General features: G+C 34.9%; 4 protein-coding genes across 8 annotated transcripts; 3 read left to right on the forward strand and 1 right to left on the reverse strand.

Annotated features, from left to right (window-relative positions):
• Positions 1 to 1,784: 1,784 nt before the first annotated feature.
• Top3beta (DNA topoisomerase 3-beta) lies at positions 1,785 to 6,544 on the forward strand. The gene is made up of 14 exons (XM_018456385.1): positions 1,785 to 2,022; positions 2,091 to 2,233; positions 2,306 to 2,500; positions 3,428 to 3,595; positions 3,667 to 3,795; positions 3,923 to 4,041; positions 4,120 to 4,320; positions 4,415 to 4,619; positions 4,731 to 4,913; positions 5,027 to 5,236; positions 5,313 to 5,530; positions 5,645 to 5,869; positions 5,944 to 6,205; positions 6,266 to 6,544. Exons 1-14 carry the CDS (start codon positions 1,932 to 1,934, stop codon positions 6,470 to 6,472), a joined length of 2,556 nt encoding a protein of 851 aa, XP_018311887.1. The 5' UTR covers positions 1,785 to 1,931; the 3' UTR covers positions 6,473 to 6,544.
• Positions 6,545 to 7,015: 471 nt separating this feature from the next.
• AIMP3 (aaRS-interacting multifunctional protein 3) lies at positions 7,016 to 8,097 on the forward strand. Its single transcript, XM_018456367.1, has 4 exons — positions 7,016 to 7,171; positions 7,414 to 7,623; positions 7,709 to 7,804; positions 7,883 to 8,097. Exons 1-4 carry the CDS (start codon positions 7,085 to 7,087, stop codon positions 8,012 to 8,014), a joined length of 525 nt encoding a protein of 174 aa, XP_018311869.1. The 5' UTR covers positions 7,016 to 7,084; the 3' UTR covers positions 8,015 to 8,097.
• Positions 8,098 to 9,022: 925 nt separating this feature from the next.
• Positions 9,023 to 19,289, forward strand: Klp31E (kinesin-like protein 31E). Of its 2 annotated transcripts, none has more exons than XM_018456388.1 (16): positions 9,023 to 9,615; positions 10,351 to 10,735; positions 11,743 to 12,189; positions 12,263 to 12,371; positions 12,869 to 13,072; positions 13,152 to 13,456; positions 13,522 to 13,750; positions 13,860 to 14,755; positions 14,837 to 15,186; positions 15,422 to 15,610; positions 15,744 to 15,869; positions 16,972 to 17,140; positions 17,223 to 17,328; positions 17,432 to 17,986; positions 18,064 to 18,334; positions 19,164 to 19,289. In XM_018456388.1, the coding sequence occupies exons 1-16, from the start codon at positions 9,581 to 9,583 to the stop codon at positions 19,240 to 19,242; spliced, it is 4,455 nt and encodes a 1,484-aa protein (XP_018311890.1). In that variant the 5' UTR covers positions 9,023 to 9,580; the 3' UTR covers positions 19,243 to 19,289. The 2 variants fall into 2 exon arrangements, with proteins under 2 accessions (XP_018311890.1, XP_018311891.1); XM_018456389.1 differs by lacking the exon at positions 19,164 to 19,289 and adding an exon at positions 18,482 to 18,775.
• A 331-nt stretch (positions 19,290 to 19,620) lies between these two features.
• On the reverse strand, positions 19,621 to 23,339 carry PSR (bifunctional arginine demethylase and lysyl-hydroxylase PSR). 4 transcript variants are annotated; one of them, XM_018456381.1, is made up of 7 exons: positions 22,960 to 22,996; positions 22,773 to 22,871; positions 22,127 to 22,332; positions 21,607 to 21,889; positions 20,307 to 20,662; positions 19,948 to 20,180; positions 19,621 to 19,811 (listed from the first exon to the last, which is right to left on the reverse strand). In XM_018456381.1, the coding sequence occupies exons 2-7, from the start codon at positions 22,843 to 22,845 to the stop codon at positions 19,784 to 19,786; spliced, it is 1,179 nt and encodes a 392-aa protein (XP_018311883.1). In that variant the 5' UTR covers positions 22,846 to 22,871; positions 22,960 to 22,996; the 3' UTR covers positions 19,621 to 19,783. The 4 variants fall into 4 exon arrangements, with proteins under 4 accessions (XP_018311883.1, XP_018311882.1, XP_018311885.1 ...); XM_018456380.1 differs by having other exon boundaries at positions 22,773 to 23,339; XM_018456383.1 differs by lacking the exons at positions 22,773 to 22,871; positions 22,960 to 22,996 and having other exon boundaries at positions 22,113 to 22,227.
• Between the last annotated feature and the right edge of the window lie 6 nt (positions 23,340 to 23,345).

The raw sequence follows: 23,345 nt of genomic DNA on the forward strand, positions 1-23,345 counted from the left end.
TTTCTTCACTGCAGCCGTATTGAACAGTGAGCTCTGCAAACCGAAATTAATTATAGTTTTTCCTACCGCTCGCGTTTAATAATAGAGTTTTTGCAATAACGTGGATCCAGATACGATAAACGCTAAAGTCATGTTATCCTTTTTTTAATTGATTGTTAAAAAGAAGATAACGTGACCTTAACGTTCACTGTATCTGGATAAAACGGTATCCCAAACCTCTCTAATATACATATATGGATTGAGACGATATATCGAATATCCAATTACGGCTTTTAGAGTAAAGTTTAAATAATAAATAAAGCGGAAAATAATAATATCTTTTTCAAGATTTTACTGGTACGAAACGGTCCAACTGAATTTTAGATGCGTACGTTAAATTTATCGATCGTTTGTATAATATTATACATACGTCTCGAAATATTGCACATCAACCGTCCATTAATCTCTTTTTATTATTAATTGCGACTTAGATTTAACGTCATTTAACACAACGATAATTCACTTGTAGATCTCAAGTCAATTCAAATTCTTGCTATTTTATCAATATGATACGAGAAAAACCTGCGGAAAAGTCGTAAATAATGTCGGTAAAATAGATACGTGAGCGCGCTTTGCGACTAGTTCTGCCCTCTTGAGTTAATTTCTGTAACACGAGAGAAATTGAATCCCTCTATCGATAACTGTTCGACTATGGCTGCGTTTCATTATTCACTGTCAGTACTGGCAGCATTGCACACGCCATTCCAAAATATATCGCAGTAAACTTCCAATATACTTTTTTGCATTTATATGACGTCATAAATTTTTGCGTCACTTCCTATTTCTATTACTGCGACTGGCGAGGTCAGGTAATCGCAGTAAAAAGATGGCGAAATTCAACGAAATGGGCAAGAAGACTAGAACTAATGCCTGGTTTATGCTTCGGTTTTAACCCTAAAATCCTAAAATTCAGCCAATGGAATACAGATTTCCGTTAGGACCAATTAAGACTGGTAGCCCTATTGGCTGAATTTTAAGATTTTAGGATTAAGACCGAAGCATAAACCAAGCATAAGGAGGATCAACTCGTGCCAATAGCGGTAGTGGGGGTGAGGCAAAAAGTGGCGACGGATAACTTCCCCCACTCTTGCGCTTCATTAGTCCTCTCTGTCGCTCTATATAGTTGTCGCTCTATCGTTCTATAATCGTCACTTTGTCGCTCTTATATCGAACTTTCACACAATGCGCAGTGCCGCTGCACATCGTGTGAATAGCCGCGGACGTTTTTTGACTCACCCCCACCACGCGAGTTGATCCTCCTTAAGTTCTAGTTTTCTTGGAAATGGGAAATCAGGAAAAAATTTGTTTTTTAGATGTCGAAACGAATAATGTCAAAAAGTTATGACATATTAATATGACATATTAATGAATAAAGTAGATGCAGAAAAAGCACGCAAAGATATGAATATAATTAATAATTCCAAATTTTATCAAAATTTAAAAAATTATTTTCTACAGTCCTACCAAGTACTACTAAATCCGTTTCGTTATGCAACGTTGTAACGTCATAAAAGTACTATTAGTAATTTCAAAACGCTTCTGCAGTACTACTTTATGACGTCATATTGTCAGTACTGACAGTGAATAACGAAACGCAGCCTATACCTTGCATTACCGACAGTATCCCAGTATCCGTTTACTGAATGTACCACCAATGCGTCGTGGCGCGCAATACGTGAAAAACACTTTTGACCACTTTTGACGGTTAACCACTTTAACTTTACACCACTTCACTAGTTCACGTATTTTGTTTAAATCGAAATATTCGAGTAAGTCAAAACTGTCAAGCGTGACGAGTAATATCTTCGTTCAGATCGTGTTATATATACCAGCAAAACTGATACAAGTTATTTATTGATTGTAATACTCGATAAACGAAATATTACACTAAAATGAAGACCGCTTTGATGGTAGCTGAAAAACCTTCTTTGGCGGCATCTTTGGCCAATATATTGAGCAGTGGACGATGTAGTACAAGAAAAGGTGCGTTATCTGCTCGAATTACTTCTTTCACATTCCCTTTCGTGAATTTCCTCTACGAATGTCTCCAGGATTAAACGGCTCTTGTTCCGTCCACGAATGGGTAGGTCAATTTAGATCTGAGACCGTCAATTTTAAAATGACCTCTGTATGTGGACACGTCATGACATTGGATTTTATCGGAAAATATAACAATTGGGACAAAGTAGATCCGGTAAGATAAGACGTATGACATTTTTGCATTTTTTGTTATATAATAATTATATTTTTTTTGTTGTATTTTTAGGCAGAATTATTCTCCTGCTCAACTGAAAAAAAGGAAGCAGTACCGAAATTAAAAATACCATACTTTTTGGCCAAAGAAGGAGCTCATTGTGATTATTTAGTGTTGTGGTTAGATTGCGATAAAGAGGGTGAAAATATTTGCTTTGAAGTTGTAAATGCTGTGCAGCAAGGAATGCATAGGAAATTACATATAAATGCAAGTGACTTATGCATTGTACTTGCAGATATTGGCTACGTTTACACTGTGCGCTTAGTCCGCGACCTATACGATAGATGTCTTTGTTTAACTTACAGGATAAACAAGGATATCCATCGTATAGGCCGCGGCCTAAATGCACGGTGTAAACGTAGCCATTAAATTTCTATTGAATCTTTTCTGAAATAATGAATTGCTGATCATAATTTAAGGGTCCATTCTATCTTATGGCTTGAAAAAAATTTGATTTTTGATAATTTTTTTCGGGAAAAGTAATGAAGATACATACTTCATTTTTACATGTTATTTGTTATATTTTTCTTTTTAAATTTTATGAAGTCAATGTATTAACTGTCAGTCTATATAAAGTTTCGGGGAAGAGAGAAGCCTCTCCAACTTGAACATGGCGCCAAAACAGAAGTACTGCAGGTCATCTGAAAGAGTTTCAAAAAATGATTTTCCTGTTCAGAAAGAATGTCTACTGGATAGACTATGATAATTGACTTTAAATAAAAATTAATAAAATGGCGGTTATTTGAAAAAAGTTTGATTTTTTACCTTGAATTATGCACTTGTTTTGCGACAAAAAAAAGTATTATTAATATTGATATAATAGTCTATCCAGTAGAAAAACATCTACAATTGTAGAAAATCACAAAATTTGAAAGCGATAAGTTCAATAGTTTTTGCTCTATCACTTCCGTTAGATCGAAAAATTTTATTTTGAGAAAAACGCGTTTAAAGTTTCAAGTTTACCATTTTTATTTACGCCTAATATATTTGCCATGTTCAACACAATATTCTACACACTTGAAACTATCAGACTATGTAAAAAAATTTTTTTTCAATTTTTTGACCCTAGCAAGATAGAGAATAGATCCTTAAACATTTTTATTGTATTAATAAACAGAGCTTTCTTTTTGATAGGATATATGGCGAGCACGATTTTCTGCCATTACGGAGAAAGATATAAAATCTGCTTTGGCCAATCTGATAAAGCCCAATGAAAACGAAGCGAAAAGTGTCGATGCACGTCAGGAATTAGATTTGCGAATAGGATGTGCATTTACTAGATATCAAACTAAATTTTTCCAAGTATATCACAATTTTTGCCTTGTTATATTTTAAACATCTTAGAATACGTATGAGTGTTATTATACTTTTAGGGCAAGTATGGAGATTTAGATGTATCTCTTATTTCTTATGGTCCGTGCCAAACACCAACATTAGGATTTTGTGTACAGAGACACGATGAAATTCAGACTTTCAAGCCAGATCCATATTGGGTATTGCAGGTAACTATGTATTGTATTTTAAAATTCCTATACAAACGTTTTTTCATATTTTCTATTTGGATTTTCTTTTATCTACATGATGACGTTTAAAAATAATAATAAAATATTATCTTTTTGTTACTTTGAGGTAACTGTCAAGTCTCCCGATGGTCAAGATATTGTATTAAGTTGGAATCGTGTACGTTCCTTCGATAAAGAAGTTGCAAGCATGTTTTTAAGCCACGTTAAAGAACACGATCAAGCAACGTGAGTTGTACATGTTCATATGTTTAAAAATCTTAATATGTTGGGAAGACTATATCATTCGAAATAAATTTTGTATAGCGTAGTGAGTGTACAAAGCACAGAAAAAAGCAAATCGCGACCTATAGCATTAAATACAGTAGAGCTGATGCGAGTCGCCAGTTCTGGATTGGGTATGGGTCCACAGCATGCTATGCAAATTGCAGAAAGACTTTATACTCAAGGATACATAAGTTATCCACGAACAGAGACAACATCGTATCCTGAAAATTTTGATCTGCTGTAAGAATCTTACTGCTTAATTATTTAACGGTTATTTTTAATTTGCACATGTATGTATCATACTTCATATACAATCATTTTTATTTTGTTCAAGTTCAACACTAAAACAACAGCAGAGTAACTCGGAATGGGGCGAGGAAGTTCGCAAGATAATAGCAGCTGGAATCAATAGACCAAAGAAGGGCCACGATGCAGGTGATCATCCGCCTATAACACCCATGAAACATGCAACCAGAAATGAACTCGATGGTGATTTGTGGAGATTGTATGATTATATAACGCGACATTTTATCGCTACGGTATGTCGAAAATTGAGATAAAACTTTGAAGTGGTAATCCTTGTATTATTAAATGTATATATTTTTTTCTTTCTATCTCCCTTTTTCTCTATTTCGATTTTCGAATCGTAGCTGGCACGAGATTGTAGGTACTTGAGTACTACGGTAAAATTTGAGATAGGCATAGAAATATTTACAGTTACTGGTCACAGTCTATTAAGTCCTGGCTACACGAGTATTCTTACTTGGCAAGCACTTGGCAATAGTGATACCCTGCCGAAATTTATGTCCGACGAGAAAGTAAACATACAAGAGGTAAAAGATATTTTTGCTACATTATATTTATTTGCTTGTATTTTTAGCCACGTTTCAAAAAGAAAATATGCAAAATAACATGTAATGTAGAATGCCCTGTTTTATTGTTATAGGCCAAATTAGTTGAATGTTATACACAACCGCCAGATTATTTAACAGAGGCAGAATTAATATCTCTCATGGAAAAACATGGCATCGGAACAGACGCTTCGATTCCTGTACATATAAATAACATCTGCATTAGAAATTATGTTACTGTTGCAGCAGGCAGAAAATTAATACCTACTTCTCTTGGTATCGTTTTGGTCCATGGATATCAAAAAGTATCTTTGATTTCATTTTTTCTACATGACGCAATGATAAATCTTGTATAAAACACATGTGTCCCCTTTACATTAGATAGATCCTGAATTGGTTTTGCCCACGATGAGATCTGCAGTAGAAGAACAATTAAACCTAATAGCATTAGGTCGAGCTGACTTTTATGCTGTACTACAACATACCGTAGAAATTTTCAAACAAAAATTTCATTATTTTGTACAAAGTATAGAAGCTATGGATCAGTTGTTCGAAGTATCGTTTTCGCCGCTATCGGCTTCCGGCAAAGCACACTCCAGGTAAACAATTATAATGACAATTATATTCATCCTTTGCTTTGTATAACATTTCACTATATTTATTCGCTCTTTCGATCTCTTATTTAATAGATAAATCTCTGATTTATGTTGTAGATGTGGTAAATGTCGTCGATACATGAAATACATACAAACTAAGCCGTCTAGAATGCATTGCGCGCATTGTAATGAAACTTATAATTTACCACAAAATGGGAACATACGAATATATAAAGAATTAAAATGTCCATTGGACGATTTTGAATTACTTTCATGGTCGACCGGTACACGAGGAAAAAGTTATACATTTTGTCCATACTGTTACAACAATCCACCGTTCAGGTATGTTCGCACAGTTGTATGTATTGTAATTGAATTTAAGTTTAAAGGAAGACTGAATATTCTTTCAAATTTAGGGATATGAAAAAGGGAATGAGCGGTTGCAATTCATGCACGCATCCAACATGCCCGCACGGTATGAATTCAAATGGCTTATCTAGTTGTTTGGAATGCGATCTAGGTATACTTGTACTCGATCCTTCGGCCGCACCTAAGTGGAAATTAGGATGTAATCGTTGCGATGTTATTATCCATCTATTTGAGAACGCGCATAAAGTGACAGTTGATACAGATACGTGTGATTGCGGTGCACAGTTAGTAACCGTCGAATACAAACAGGTGAGGAAACAGTATTTATGTTGGAACGAACATGCAACTACGTATCCTTTTTGGTTTCAGGATAAAAGTAAGCTCCCCAACGAAGCGACCGAAATGTCTGGCTGCGTGTTTTGTACCCCAGCTTTTGCTGCGTTAGTAGAAAAGCATCGTGCAGTGGCTTCGAAACCAGTCGTCACGCGTGGTCGGGGTCATGCCAAGAGCCGTAACCGAGGCAAACCTAAACCGCCAAAGGATAAAATGGCACAATTGGCAGCATATTTCGTATAATGAATCGTTTAGAGCTGCATATAATATAAAGTGTGTGTATCTCGTCTTGTTCTTTGCAAATAAATCCCTATCATAGCATTTTATAGTATTTTATAAGAATGATGGTAGTAACGATTAATCATTCTCATGCTTTGTATTAAATAATAGCTCTCTATTAAATAATAGAATCTTACAATGTATTACAACGCGTTTTGTAGACCAATGTGTTTTATTAAAGAAATTTGACAAGTTTTGATGGAAATTCTAATTCATGGGCAGAATATTAAAAATTCTTGACAAAAGTTTATATATAGAGTGTAATATTTATTTTTAAATAGAAATAATCATGAAAGGTTCGAATATGATTCTGTGATTTAAAATCTTTAAAAAACTTTATTTAAAAAAAGACAATATACTGTTGTAATTTTTTTTATTGGAATATTGAAAAAATTCCAACTTTTTTTTATAATACTAGCTAAACTTTCAGAGGGCGTTAATGCATACAGAGAGAAAGTCACTAGTATCTAGTGATTTTAGAGAGAAACCGGTTTGGTTTATTTCAACCAAAGAGAAACGTTTCAACACCTTTCTTCTGAATTCGGAAAGTTATATGCGTTTACATTTTTGTTTATCATGGGTTTGTGTAATATCGAATGCGTAGAAAGAATAGTGCAATATCTCGATGTTTCTCCAGGAAAGTTGCAAGTTTCTGATAAAAACGTGAGTATTAAATTATTTCATAAAAATGAAGAGATGACGCCCTTATTTCACATGTTTACCCAGTGTCACTTATGTCAGTGCACACATATAAAATTAATTAACTGTAAATGTGTTCAATAATGACAATATTTCATTAGGACATGTTACCGAATATAACATGTCACAATGGAAAATAGAGTGTAATAGATTTATATATATACATTTATATACATATATATGTATATCGCAAATGATTGTTTCAGGTAATATTTATTCCAGAGTACGTAGAAAAGAATTTACCATCCATTCAAGGCTTTAGCACTATTGTGCAAGCGCTTGTGAGGAGTTCAAAATGTTCCGATATACTTGGTAATGAGAAAGAAACACAAGCATTGATACAGCAATGGTTAGAATATATTGTAATCTGTATCAATCATGCAGATGTTCCTGTCAATGCCAACAGAATATTAAATGCAAGTACCACATACATGTATATTATATGTATATAAAGCATGTTTCTTACAGAAAATATAATATTAATTTAACTTTTAATTATAGGAACTGAATACGATAATAAAAGATGTACCATATATAACTGGTACAAAGAAAACTATTGCAGATATTGCGTTGTATTACGTTTTACATTCCATCATGGTAACAGCGCATCATTATAAACTGTATTGATGATATATACATCTATATAATTTTCATATTTTACTATTTTTTTTATAGAAAGAATTAAGCCTTCAGCAAAAGGCACAATATATTCATGTATCAAGATGGTTCGACAATATCCAACAAGAGGAGAAATTAAGACGGGAATTGGATTTAATATCTTTTAACTTGTTACATCTGTTTGTATAACTGAAATAAAATGTTTTTAATTTATATTTATGTGATATACAGGGTATATAACTCCCATAACTCACCTGACAACGCTCGTGGGCAGATAGAATGGACTAAACTGAGTCGAAAAGTCCTGTACTATTTTGTAATTTTCGCAATAGTTAACAAGATATTAATTACTAAAAATTGCCGAATATTGGTCTTCAATAATTTTTTTCTCAAATACTATCAATCTTACAAAAAATCTGCAACAGACAAAAATTGTTTATTTTCTTCTCATAGAACTCTAAGAATTTTTTATAAACTTTTTAAGTACTGCATTTTCTTATTTTTACCATCACATGAAAATCCGGTATTAAAAAATTCTCAGAACTTTATGAGAAGAAAATAAACAATTTTTGTCTGTTGCAGTTTTTTTGTAAAATTGATAGTATTTGAGAAAAAAATTATTAAAGACCAATATTCGGCAATTTTTAGTAATTAATATCTTGTTAACTATTGCGAAAATTACAAAATAGTACAGGACTTTTCGACTCTGTTTAGTCCGCTCTACCTGCCCACGAGCGTTGTCAGGTGAGTTATGGGACACCCTGTACATATGTAATTGAATTGATTTGTAGTCGCATCATTGTCCTGCACTTTGCGTCTAATTTACGATGTAATTTATGATAATTTATTAGTTAAAATTATATGTAATAATATATAAAATAAAATCATAAGTCTTGTGATGTAAGCTGCAAATATTTTACATCATTAATTTATAATGACTAATTATCGTGCCATTTATTACTCTCGTTCTTGTAAATTTGGTAATTTCACAATTCCTAAAAATTTGTCTTATCGATAATTAATAAATACCGACAGGATTACCGATAAATACACTACGATTTTATCAACAATGTTGAAAATGTGATACGTAGTTCACATCAATCTATAAAATTGATATTGATGTCGCTAGTGTACGATGTCTCGAGCGAAAAACACCCGGGATGGCCCATCTCAGATTTCTCTCCACGTCTCCACTTCTCTCCGACTGTACTGTACATCCTTTCCAATGATTGCTCCGCTTCACGACATGGCCTTTCTCAATGAATTTTACTGTATATACAATATGTTCGTATATATATATTCATACGAGTGCTCCGCGTAGAAAGCAGTAGAAACAACGATGGTACTGACACTGACAGACAGTCGAGAGGTAGCTCAAGCTCCCACGCTATCGTCACGATTGTTTGGTCATGCTTGGTGATTGGTTTAGTGACGGCCACCGTCGCCGTCGTGTACAGTGAATCGAGTTATCAAAATCGCTTTTGCTCGCAAACGTCACGAGAGAAATGTACAGTCTCTCGTGCATCGCCCATCGGAGATGGTCCAGTTTTTACAATTATTGTGCCTGATAACGCGTGCGCGAGCACGCAACGTTCTTGACATTGTCGCATAGCGGAGGATCGCAACTGATCGCAACTGCCTGCAGCCATTCGCATTCGGTTTATTTTGGCCTAATTTTAGCCTAATATAGCCAAAGTTGTCTTATGATCCTCACATAGTTGAGTATACCATCGACTAACAGCTGCACGTAGCGAGATGGCGGACGATTCGAGCGTACGAGTTGCCGTGCGGTAAGTAAATAATACATTTGTATAATATACCTAATAAAATCGAAACCGCTTTCAGACTCTTGTCCGCGAAATTCGATGCATGGTGACACGCCGGTGACGTGCCGGTGACACGCCGGTGTCGATCGAGAGGCTGATTATAGACTATTCCGCTTATTCAAACACGCGCATTTCTCTATTAATTGTAAATAAAAGTGACGAGATAGTCGAAGAATTTTTCGTGGCTAGCTGCTCTTATTTAGATAAATATTTCTCTTGTGCCTTTGACACCTCTGTGGATGCCTCGTTGGACGCTTCTTACGTGAAACACGCTGACGAGGAATATCGCCCGAGGAATAAAATATCTTTAGCGAGTCGTAATACATCGTGATATGAATAACGTGATTGCTCAGTATCGGATTTTTAAATTTTTTTTTTCCTTCATTGCGAAGAACAAAGAACGAAGCGCGAGACACGTCTGCAATTCTTTTTCGCGTAAACACGTAATAACGCGTGGAGAAACTTGGACTCGAGCGAATTCCACGGACAGATTGTATATAAATACCAATTCTCGAGTATCTCCTTTTATGACACAAGTGCGTGGGCTTAATTACCGATCGCCTATCAAACGAACACCTTCAACTTCAAAGTTGGAGATACAAGTGACCTTCGTCACCAACGATATCGCAATTACCGCAAAATGTTTGTTGTTCTTCGTCGTTTTTAATAACCGTCAGATAAATTGGTTGTCTGTTGCAGAATAAGACCTCAAGTAGCTCGCGAAGTAATCGACATGTGCAGGATTTGTACTCAAGTACCTCAAGGGGAGCCGCAAGTTTTTCTCGGACCCGACAAGGCCTTTACGTACGATTATGTTTTCGATACTCAGGTGAATCAAAACGCGATTTACGAAACATGCGTGAACCGTCTGGTGGAAGGCGCGTTGGACGGCTACAACGCGACGGTTTTCGCCTACGGGCAAACCGGCTCGGGTAAAACTTACACCATGGGCACTGGTTTCGACGTAGAAGTCGATGAAATTATCGTCGGGATCATCCCTAGAGCTATTAAACATCTTTTCGATGGAATAGCGGATAAGCAGAAACGTGCGAAGGAACGCGCGCAAATGCCTCCGGAGTTTAAGGTCCGTTGAATTAATCTGGGATTCAACTTGTGCTTCCTCTTTGATTCCTAAAGTCCGACCGAAACTTTTACCGAAACTGAAAAAACGAGCACTCATTACGTGTCAACTGAAACCATATAGATCTTCATAAATATTCATTTTAATATGTGTAATTATTGTTTCAATAATTAAATTATGATGTTTGTGAGGAAGAAGTTATATATAAGTCACTTATATTCTTTGGTCAAAATTGACACAACCGAAATTTCGGTTTTCGATTTCCGCCGAAATTTATAGGTCAAAGCAGAATGGGTTCTAAGCAGAATCGTAAGGTAACTCGTAACGTGTTCTCATAAAACTTGTATAAGAACTTATGACTAATATTCTAATTTTATACATATGTATCGTAAGATGTACGATTATTTGTAAATATCTACGATTTCTTGTAAATTTTATGGCTAGTAAGAAGCTGTAAAAATATTGTATATCACATTACAGTCGTATAAAAATCTTCGAATTGACTGAACGGAATAAAAAATCCTTTTACAGGATTAAAGTAGACACAAAATTAGGAGGTGGTGCAGTGGATTTTATATTAAAATCGAAAGAATGTTAAAAAATTTTTTATCTTTTTTTCGATTTTAATATAAAATCCACTGCACCACCTCCTAATTTTGCATTTACTTTAATCCTGTAAAAGAATTTTTTATTTCGTTCATTCAATTCGAAGATTTTTATACGACTAATGTGAATTCTTACAAGTTTTACAGGAATATGTTACGAGCCTTACGATTCTGTTTATAATTTAGGTATTAATTATTGTTTCAATAAATTATGATATTTACGAAGAAAAAATATATGATATATGGGCATATCTATACATATACCTTTATAGGATTCCTATTTTTTAATTTCGATTGAAATTGACATGTAGTCGAGTGTTTCGGTTCAGTTTCGGCAAAAGTTTCGGACGGACTTTATAATGATTTCATTGTTTCAATGACGATCTCTCTCGTTATATGCCGTAGGTTACAGCACAATTCTTAGAATTATATAACGAAGATTTGAAAGATTTATTAGAGCCAGGAGGACCGAGAGGTGGTGCACGTATTCACGAAGATACAATGGGTAACATACATTTAGCTGGCGTAGAACCACGCGTCGTAACCAGCCCCGAACAAGCACTCGAGTACCTGCGATTGGGTGCGTTATCGCGCACAACTGGATCCACGCAAATGAATACGCAATCCTCTAGATCGCACGCAATATTTACATTGTATATCAAACAGCAAAGATGCATCAAAGTCGAGGATCCCGACGCGGATGTCGACACGAGCGGTATCGAGTTAACGAATGAATTTGAAACGTTAACCGCCAAGTTTCACTTTGTCGATTTGGCCGGTTCCGAGAGATTAAAGAGAACGGGCGCTACTGGCGACAGAGCAAAAGAAGGCATTTCTATCAATTGTGGATTGGTAAGAGCAGAGCCTTTCGATGAAAAAGAGATAAAAAGAGTATCCATCTGATCACGTACATTCTTTTCCGTAGCTGGCCTTGGGTAATGTCATTTCCGCTCTCGGTGATAAAACGAAGAAAGCCTCGCACATACCGTACAGAGACTCAAAGTTAACTAGATTACTTCAAGATTCTCTCGGAGGTAATACAATATAATTGTGGCATATAAGCATATAAAATGCTTTCAATTAAATCTACTTTACGACTTATATTACAATCAATACTAGAAATTAAATACTTATAACGGTCAATGCTGGATCTTTAATGCTTAAATAATTCAATGTGAATTATATATATACTATATATATATGTACATGTATATATACCATATTTGTATTTCGTAGTCATTCGAATTGCGCGCCGAATTGGTTTTCCGGTTACTTATAAACGCAATTAAACTACTATAATAATATCACGAATTAAATTAAATTGACTAGCAATTTTTAATAATTTGATGCACCATCAGGCATTATATTAGAAAGATGTTAATGTGCTGAAAAAGTGTAAATAAATTTATTGCGAAAAATATTACTTCGACCTGGATTCGACCGTTATAGGCATTTCTAGTATTGTTTGTGTTCTCACATATGCCGTCTAAAATAAGATTCTTATTGTTTACATTATAATTATACATTGCAGGAAATAGTCAAACTGTTATGATAGCGTGCGTGTCACCGAGCGACAGAGATTTCATGGAAACTCTAAGTACGTTAAAATATGCAAATCGAGCAAGGAATATAAAAAATAAAGTTACTATTAACCAGGACAAGAGCTCGAGAACGATCGCTTCGCTACGGCGAGAAATTCAACAGCTTCAATTGGAATTAATGGAATATAGACAAGGTATATAGTTTGAAACTTAAATATCATAATAATACTTTTATATTACACGCAACATTACACATCTGTCTTTTCTTCTTAGGCAAGAGAATCGTCGGTGAAGACGGAGTTAACGATGCCTGGCATGAAAATCAAATGTTAAGTAGCGAATTACAAAGTCTTCGTACCAGAGTGAAAGCACTTTCGGAAACGGTTGAGGCATTAACAGCCAAGAACGCTCTCTTGTTGGCAGAAAAAGCAGCAGGTCACTGGGTAGCGACATCGGGCAAAGGTGATGATCAAGTGACTAGTTTGATACAGGGTTACGTTCAAGAAATAGAAGAATTACGAGCTCGTTTATTGGAAGCGGAAGCTATGTATCAGCAACTAAAGAAAAGGCAAATGCAGGTACGACGAATTGCTATGTTGAAAGATGTAATAGAACTGATCGATATTGATAAAATATTCATTAGGTTAACGCAGCGAATCCATATGGGGATAGTTCGTTTCATTCCGATTCCGCGTCCGTATTGATCGATGCTAAGAGAGATGTCGAAAAAGAAATAGAAACGTTAAGAGCCTTGAAAGATCAATACAGTGGTAACACTATCAAGTCAGTGGACGAGGGAGAAATAGACGATGCGGAAAATGCGCAGGATTCTGTGAGCGAAGATGATTCCGACGATGATTCCGATCGTAAAGGTACGTTTAAATATATATATTTTATATATACGTATTTTTTCAGCATCTTTATAGCTATATCTAACGCTCTCACGTTCCATTATATATTATAATTATGTCATTTTTACAGAAGAAGACGAGGAAGAAGCAGCTATGGGTCGTGAATTGGAAGCGCTAACGTCCGATATCGACGTTAAACAACGTCTGATACAAGAGCTTGAGCTCTCTCAAAGACGTTTGCAAACTATGAAGCAACATTATGAGGATAAATTGTCTCAGTTACAAGCTCGTATTAGAGACACTCAAGAAGAAAGGGATAAAGTGTTGCTGTCCTTGCAGCAACAACCTACGCCGCCTACCGAAAAAGTGAAAAAATTACGCGACGAATACGAGAAGAAGCTCACTAATATGCAAAAAGAGATGCGACTTTTACAATCTGCTAAAAAAGAACACGCAAGATTATTGAAAAACCAGTCTCAGAATGAAAATAGGTTGAGAGGCTTGAGAAATGAACTTTCGGAAATGAAGAGAGCAAAGGTGAAACTATTAAATAAAATGCGAGAAGAAGCCCAACGGCACAAAGAAAACGAACTGAGGCGCAATAGAGAAATAGCACAATTAAGAAAGGAAAGTCGTAGGCATGCAAACGTCATCAGAACGTTAGAAGCTGACAAGAGAATGAAGGAAGTTGTTCTTCGACGTAAACAAGAGGAAGTAACGGCATTACGAAAGAGGGATAAGGGATTGAGTCAAAAAGTTGCTGGTCGTGCACCAGTCAAACCACTCAATCCTAAAGCATTGAAGCAAAGATGGCAAACATTCGAGAGAACAATCGCTAAACAAGCATTAGCAAAACAAGCTGCCGCAGAAACGGAAAGAGAGATGGAAAGATTACTTCAAGAAAGAGAAGAATTAGGGAGAGATTTGGAGAAGCTTCAGAAGCACAGGAGTCAAATCACAAGAGGTGATATCGCCGATATTGACGAAGAAATCGATAATGTGGAAAGTAAAATCAGTTATCTACAGGTAATTTATTTTAACCACAGTTTAATGTAATTTAGCGTTAATCGTTCCCTTATTCTTATTATAATGTGCACAATTTTACAGGACAGTATCGCGGAATGTCAGCGGGACATGGTTGAAATGGGCGATGGTGAAGCAGAGGGTGAACCCGGTGTCGAAACGCTCATCTCTACAATTCGAACAGTAGACGAAGCACAGTACTTACTTCAACGAATGCTCGCATTCACCGTGGAGCAAAGTTGCATAGCCGCACAAAAACAGCTCGAGGTGCGAGATATGGAATCACGGCTCAATCAAGTTGCACAAGAAAGCGATGTACAACATCAATTACTGGAGCACGTTTTACGCGATAGAGATCTTTTATCTCTCACAAACAATCAGAATAATGTATTAGCTTATAGCCCAGCCAGTTCAAGGAGTTCCTCTCCCGACAAGTAAGTCAAGCGATTCTCTAAATAATTTTCTAAGCATTTTACTTTCGAATTGTGATGATATCTTTCAAAAGTGTAATTTAAATGCTTTAATTTCAACAACATATATTTATACTATCTAATTCGAAATTACTTACTTTTCTTTCTATGTATAAACTAACCGCGGTATTTATCTTCTGCATTAATATATGTATTACATACGCGCGTATCTCATTTTTATTTATATCGTCTGAAACAGTGAAAGTTACGGCCAAATTATACTCGGTGAAGAAAGGCAGCGCAATAGTAAAGTTAGAAGAAGAACAACACAACCGCAGGAACTTCTTTATGGTATACACGTTAGTCCGGAAAATGTGAAAGCAGATGATCAAAATCAAAATCATAATCATCCTCTTACCAGAGTCCCCAGTGCACCGGGTAGCCTAAAGTAAGTATATATCTTTTAGACTCCAATGTTCTTAGAAAAAAATGATACATGTGCGGGAAAATTTACACGATAGTAATTCTGTATGTGAATATACAGTTCTCCGATATATGTTTGTTTTAATTTCTGTGTACAGAGGACTGGTATTAACCAGAAATCAGTACAGTGGCACTGTAACTGGTGGATCACCAACTATGAGTCGTCGCGACAGCACATCGCCCAGAGCTCTGCGACGGCCGATTCATCCAGGTGGAGGCTCTATGTGAGTGATTCTTCTGCAGCACATTCTTGTTCTTGTATTCCTTATATATATATATTTTTTTTACATCCTCCATGCACTATTGAAGACCTTTATTTTCTTCAGATAAACTTTATTTTATTGATTTTATTTAAGAAGGAATCAAGTGCAAGTATTTCGTGCCTAAGAATATAATAATTAATAATTAGGACACGCGCGCGCGTTTGCGCACACACGGTATATCAAAATGAGCGTAAGCACATGAATTAATGTTAAATGCCACACATTTAATAAAAAAGACACAATCTTTTAATATATAAATTGTAACGTACGCACATATCATGGTGTTATGTTACAAAAGGTATCTGTTATATTATTCTCCCTGTGTATAAAACGTGTGTCTCTGGGCTCATCATCAGATAAGATATTTAGTAAACATTTCCAAGAGTGTATATTGTAAAAAATAAAATATAAATATATGCGGGAATAACATATTACATATATATACACACATATATGTGATATGGAGTATACGTTTTATACAATAACTGTATTTTATTTGCAAATGATATTTTTAACAATAAACCTAGATTTAGATATTTACAAATAAGTAAGACATGTATATTTTCAGTAATATATATTATATTTCTACACATATGTTTTTGCAATAAATCGCTGACACGCTATAGATTCTATCTATATCTATTTAACTCTTTATGCTAATTTATATTAACATATTATTAATGATGGCAATAAGAAAAGACATTAATTTATAAATGGAACATGTATCTTCAATATGTATAGGCGTAAAAATTATATATTTTTTGTATGTAGGATAAAGAATAAATGACCAAATTTTAAGTAAGACGCGAAAATTCGATAACTGATGAAAGTTACCTCCTTTTGGCTGTTCCTTACTTACATATTTCTAAGTACGAAATTTGCATTTGATGGCTGAAATTAATATTTGTGTTTAATTGCGCACTACTCCTATACGTAAACTAGATTGATATAACGTTTCGTTATCTTTCCTACGAATGCATGTCTGATATGATTTTCAAGTCGGCATGAGAGATTATTGGCCAAATGCCGGCTAACTAACACGCTAACATAACACACATATTAGGGAGCAGGTAGCGCATACGGATATATCTTCACCTCCTGGATCACCTACTACATACAGACGGTTCAATAGCCGCGAAGAAAACGTATTCTCCAGACTAACTGCGAGCAGGCAGTTAATTGCGTCTGAACCACAACCAATGAAAGGAATTATTTCGCAGTATCAGGGTAAGGTAAGCACGAACAGGTAACGAGCTTTCTGCCTCTCTTCCTATCTCTTCCGGAGCCAAGTATTAGATATAATTTTTTCATCAGATGCAACCACGGGCCATTTTGCAATGTTCTCATGTTGCGGAAGGACACAGCAAAGCTGTTCTTACTATATGCGTGACGTCGGATTTACTTTTCAGTGGCTCGAAAGGTATATATATATATATATATTTGAATTGCAAATCAATGATATCGAAAAATATTTGCTCGAGTGTATAATCGCGATAACAAACGAGTTACTTTGAATTTTTCAGATCGCACCGTGAAAGTATGGGATTTGGGAACAGGAATTGAAAGTTCAACTTTAAGTGGACATCCTAATAACGTCGTTGCTGTAAAGTATTCCGCTGTTCATCAACTTCTATTTAGCGTATCCGCGGCATACGTTAAAGTTTGGGATTTAAGAAGTGGCAATAACTGCATAAAAACGTTGTTTTCTTCGGGTCAAACTCAGGCCGGTCCTATTGCATTATCAACTCCGTCTAGAATACTTCAAGTACCAGTGGGCGAAACAACAATTAATGATTTAGCGCTCAGTTTGAACGAGCAGGAACTGTACACTGCAGCTAGTGATAAAGTTAGAATATGGGATCTTCGTAAATTGACATATACCGCTAGATTGAGCACGCCACACACAGCGGCCGTTATGTGTTTGGCTGTTGCTGAGGATGGCAGAGTAATAGCGGGTAGTAAGGATCATCTGATATCTCTTGCCGAGCCTAATATATCCGGACCGTCCGTTAGTTTAGCGCCACCACATTATGACGGAGTACAATGCTTGACAACAATCGGCTCTACATTGTTTTCCGGTGCGTTATTTGTTGCGCATTACTGCGTAATATATAAACATGTAATAAATAATTTATTATCATTGATTGATCTTCAGGCTCTAGAGATATGTGCATTAAACGATGGGATTTAAGCAAAATGGAATTGGTTCAATCTCTAAACAACGCTCACAAAGATTGGATTTTGGGATTATGTACAATAAATAACGGTTCCATAATGATTTCGGGATGTCGCGGTGGTATATTGAAGGCATGGTCAGTTCCTAAGGATCATATAGGGGAATGTACGCCTATTGGAGAAGTGCGAGCACACGCTTCTGCTATCAATGCTATCGCAACCAATCAGCAGCATATATTTACAGCGAGCAAGTAAGTAAGAGAATCCAAACGTTTTAATGCTTTCATAATCAAATCTGTCTCGAAAATAATATTCGATACAACGATATGCAATAGTTTTTTGCAAATTGACTATTGGCATATGTTATGTGTATCAGATATGCAAGATGTTGATTTCAGCTCTGGGGAACTGAAGCTGTGGCGTATACCCGATTCCTCATTATCTATGTCTATTTCCACAGTTTCCCTTTAACTTTATTTGCTTTTTGCCTGTGCGATACTGTGTATGCGCTTATCTTATATTTTGTGATAATGCGCATGCTTATTTATAATTGAACATTTAAAATATGTTACACATAATGCAGCGTTTTACACGTAAAAATAGCTGCATTATTTGTTACACCCGTGTAACATTCGTTGAATGTTACCATACATTTCACGCAACACTATACATACAATACTAATTATTAATACTTGAAGTCGAATAAATATGCGCAATTACATTTTGTGAACTTTGTGTCTATATTTATACATATTTGCATTATGATTCTGTTAATCATATTGGTATAATTTTATTGTCCATCTACACTTTCCAAAATTGCAACACTATGTTTGAGACGTTCAAATATAAATGCACGGTATATCCAATTACAAGCATATTTTTTCTATAAATGACATCAATGATGTATAATCATTCTCTTGCTAGTCAATAAATCGAAAAAATAAATAACTTAATCGATTTTATGACAATTGTAACAAGTGTTATTGATTTAGTGTGTACGGATGTTTAATTCGTTATTATTTGCTTCTATGTTGTTTACTCCACTTTGGTGCTTTGCATGGTCATCATGTCGATACGAAGCGATGGAACTGTGAAATTATGGAACTACTATAAACGAGACGTAAGGACCTTCCACAGGAGCAACTCACTCAAAAGCTAACACATATGTGTCCTATACTACAAATTGTATTTAATTTGCAATTATATAGTTTTCGTTTAGTTTAAATGATAATGCACTTGATCCATCTACTATTATATTAGAGAGTTTGTACTTTTTTTATACTTTGCTATTGCATTAATTTTTTAATATTGTTGAGAATACTCTTCTGAAATATTTTTATATATTTTGACTTTGTTGTAATTTTAATAAGTATTAGGAAATGTGATAATTATTTAAAAAAACATGCAGGACAATATGTAGATTTGTTGTCTAATTAAGAAAATGACGAATCATAATGTTAAAGTCTGTCTGGAATAGGAGTGATGTGCATTATCATAAGATGCTTAAACATAAGGCTTGGATAAAGTATTATATCTATAGAAAAAAAAGCTATATGTATTATCTGATATTTATTTTGTTATGAACCTAAAGATATGATCGTAATAATAATAATTATAATATTTATTCTTAGTACAAACAATAATTGTTGGTTAATACTGTACAGTCTGAGGTCTCTGTAGGTTCCAAATACTGGATATTGTCAGGGTTGATTATTAGTCAATTTTCTTCTGAAAATTTTAAAACAGTATTATATATATATATACATACACCTTAATTATAATAATTGTCACATAAATTAATTGTATAAAAAAAAAGAGGGAAAGGAATAATACATGATGATTATAGCATTTCAGTATATACTACCTCTTTTTCTTTTTATGCGCGGTAAGTGATTCTTGACCGCTATCGTCCTCACTATCCTCAGATTGACTACTACTGGTACTACTTGATGAACTACTCGAGGAACCGCTCGAAGAATCACTGGCAACACCAGTATCTTCTTTTACATCTATAGTTTCTGCTAAGGTTGCCAGTTCAGGTTCTTTATCGTTGAGTACTTTTAACCATTTTCGCGATAATTTTGGCCTTCCTCGTACCTGTGATTAATTTATTATTTGTTATGCGTGCGTGCATCTAAGTATTCTTGTAAATAATCTTACGTTAATAATATTTCCTCTCTAATTGTAATATAATTATGTATATTTTACTCGTCGAGTTCTTACCGTTTTATGCCAAACTACCGGAAAGTTAGTACGCGAACAGAAGTTTTGCGTGACCGCTATGGTTTCGTCAAGATTTAATACGATGTGCCACCATCCGCCAGGAATGAAAACAGTTTCACCAGGGGTTTGCAGGATTTCTATTGGGCGACAATCTTTTGGCCAAGTAGGTAGCTTTGTGCGTGGATAGACAATGGAAAACCATGTAATAGCTTCGTCCCTTTGTTTACCACCTTCGGCTGCGGTTACTTTTAGAAGTTCGCGAGGAGTATGCGTAGGAAACAGACACCAGCGTTTATGGCCAGAGATTAATGCATTCCATGCACTGGTACCCAATGGATCTATATGTATTCCTGTGCCTGTTGTGATTTTTTTTTAATAGAATGCATATGTCTTACATATTATTAACTGCTGCATTATTAACACACGAGTCAAACTCATTGACATATGACACGTGTAACAAAGTTCTTATTAAGAATGTGATTTAGTTTTGAGTTTTTTTTTCCTCAAAAACTATTTAAACATATCACGTAAACGTTTAATAACTGTTGTACGATCAATGTTTAATTCTCTGGCAATGGATTCTGACGTAGATTATGCTGGATTTTCGTTCAATAATGCAAATTTGGATTTTACAGCTTTTGTCATTAACATTGAAATCACCACTTTTGAATCGATAGAACCAATAATCGCACATCTTAATTAATGGAGCAACATCATCATAAGTTTCTATCAGAATTCTATGATCTTCGACCGCCGTTTTCTTCTGATTAAAAAACAAAAGTGTTGAAAATGCTCTTTAAGAAGCTCTATTCTTTAAATGGTATAAACACGATGTTTATTGCGTCTATTGTTAGTAAACGACTAAGGCCCGATTTCACAATATATTGTTACCTAAAGACTAAAGGTAACCAAGAAATTCATGAATGAATTTCATTAATGAATCTGTTGGTAATCTTTAATCTTTAGGTAACCATATATTGTGAAAACAGGCCTAAATATCATGGAATAATATTAAAGCATTAAGAAATAATAGCTATGATTGGAATATCTTAGATAACACTGACATTAATGCCGTCTCTAGTAACACCCTCAAAATTAAATCACACTCCAATAATGTTGTTACAGCTTTTAAAACAGCTTCCACATTAGCAATTTTTTAATATTTAAAATCTTTGTTGGAAACAAAATGTATATATATTTTTTAATCGGTGCAACAATTACTTTTTCAATTACGTTAAAAATTTAGGGTATGCTCACGCGCATGTGTTGAAAGATGTTAATGTATGTCTAATATATTTACCAGATCTTGCAGGCCCCATAACAAACCAACGATATGGTGGTCTTCGATGTTCGCCGGCATGATGAAAAAGATCATCCCGAAAATATTTAGGAATTACATAATCTTCCAACAATTTTTTTCGTCTTGGATGTTCACCAAACGAACTATCAAAAATGTATAGAGGAGAATCATCTTCATTATTAAATATATATCGAACGTAATATTTCATCTTCATTTTTACACTATATCCCTCATTGTCTTCTCCACATTTAAACTTTTGATTTCGATATTTTTTTGCTAATCTCTGAAATTGAATGAGAAAACCAGAATTATTAAAACTTATTTTCACAATATATGAACATTAAAGACACGACTTTCCTTTCAATTGAGTACATTAATAAAATTTAGGGTTTGTTAAAATCAAGTTACAATAATATTTGAAAAGGACATCTTTAAATAATCAATCTTATTTACTTGTAAAGAAGTACTTATATAAAGAATAAAACAAACTGGTAAATATCACATACAAAAAAGATCCAACCTCTATAGTCCATTTGTGTTGGGCTCTCCAGCCATTTTGAACACCTCGTATTATCACAGGCTTGTAAGGTTTTTCATATTTTTCTACGAATTCTTCCGTAGCCACACTGGATTCATCAATTCGTTCAGCATTGTCTTGAAATTCCCAGAATTTTTGAAAAATTTTACAATAGCCATGCTGGATCCACGCAGCTTTATCAGCAAGCTCTTAAAAGTATATACGTTCAAGTTAAAAGTATGTATCACGAGTTTTTGGCAATATCAGTTCGTGATTTAAATTATTTAGTATATAAAACTATGGAATTATAATAACAGTGACATAATGTGTTTCTGCAGATCACAATCGAGACATATAGATCTCGAATTGATTTGATGGATGCTTAAAGATCTTTAAAGGTGAATAAGTGGATTATAAGATTATCGGGAAATTGAATTACATCATCGTCATTCAAGGTCTCGGGAGAGTTCTCTTTCTTGCTCTTCTTGGAAATAATCGTATAAAGTCGGTGAACATGATTTTTTACTATCTTATTAAGCTCGGGCATTTAACTTTTGCTACGTATAACAGATACATGAAACAGAAAACGAAAAAAGCCGATATCGGTGTGACACTTCGTAACGTAGGTTATAAGTTCCATTTTCTTTACCTGGTCGAGCCTTCTTTTTCACCTCTTTGATCCTCTTTCTCGCACGATGATCCAATCTCCATGCTTCTGTCATGACTACGTTTGTATTATCTATTTAATCTAGAAATGTAGAGAGAATATATTTATTTACAGTTTACAACAGATTACAAAATTCAAAAATTTTACAAAATGTTGTGGGACGACTCACGACGTCGGGAAAACGTCATTTAGTATAGTAATAATCGGCGATAACGGATGGCAACGGAGCTCAGTGTTACCAAGATTTCATGCTTCTGCGCATTCAAATGTGCGCAGTCTATAATTTGATTGGCTGCAGGAAAGAGAGTTTTCGAGAAATTCTCTATCTCGCAGCCAATCAGCAGGCGAATTCATCGGACAAGGTTGCTTTTTTACTAGATCATGCGCTAGTTAGCTACATACGTTTCTAGGAACTCAAGCTAACTTCATAGCAGTTCGATTTCGACGATTCCTAAAAAATAAAGAAATCGCGGTATTTGTGGTATGCATACACATACATACGATATGTATGTAGATATTACGTACAGCTTGTGCAAAAGTTTGCATCAGAAAAAA

This window comes from Mycetomoellerius zeteki, unplaced genomic scaffold, assembly GCF_001594055.1.
Source record: "Mycetomoellerius zeteki isolate Tzet28-1 unplaced genomic scaffold, Tzet1.0 scaffold578, whole genome shotgun sequence".
Taxonomy (NCBI): domain Eukaryota; kingdom Metazoa; phylum Arthropoda; class Insecta; order Hymenoptera; family Formicidae; genus Mycetomoellerius; species Mycetomoellerius zeteki.

Coding starts and splice junctions, on each gene's coding strand:
- Top3beta (XM_018456385.1), top strand. CDS start 1,932: ATGAAGACCGCTTTGATGGTAGCTGAAAAACCTTCTTTGGCGGCATCT. Junction 3,596..3,666: donor ATCAAACTAAATTTTTCCAA/GTATATCACAAT, acceptor TTATACTTTTAG/GGCAAGTATGGAGATTTAGA. Junction 5,531..5,644: donor TCCGGCAAAGCACACTCCAG/GTAAACAATTAT, acceptor TTTATGTTGTAG/ATGTGGTAAATGTCGTCGAT.
- PSR (XM_018456380.1), bottom strand. CDS start 22,845: ATGACAGAAGCATGGAGATTGGATCATCGTGCGAGAAAGAGGATCAAA. Junction 21,890..22,126: donor AACACAAATGGACTATAGAG/GTTGGATCTTTT, acceptor ATTCAATTTCAG/AGATTAGCAAAAAAATATCG. Junction 19,812..19,947: donor GCGCATAAAAAGAAAAAGAG/GTAGTATATACT, acceptor TAAAATTTTCAG/AAGAAAATTGACTAATAATC.
- AIMP3 (XM_018456367.1), top strand. CDS start 7,085: ATGGGTTTGTGTAATATCGAATGCGTAGAAAGAATAGTGCAATATCTC. Junction 7,172..7,413: donor TGCAAGTTTCTGATAAAAAC/GTGAGTATTAAA, acceptor TGATTGTTTCAG/GTAATATTTATTCCAGAGTA. Junction 7,805..7,882: donor ACGTTTTACATTCCATCATG/GTAACAGCGCAT, acceptor TTTTTTTTATAG/AAAGAATTAAGCCTTCAGCA.
- Klp31E (XM_018456388.1), top strand. CDS start 9,581: ATGGCGGACGATTCGAGCGTACGAGTTGCCGTGCG. Junction 9,616..10,350: donor AGCGTACGAGTTGCCGTGCG/GTAAGTAAATAA, acceptor TGTCTGTTGCAG/AATAAGACCTCAAGTAGCTC. Junction 13,073..13,151: donor ATTAATGGAATATAGACAAG/GTATATAGTTTG, acceptor TTTTCTTCTTAG/GCAAGAGAATCGTCGGTGAA.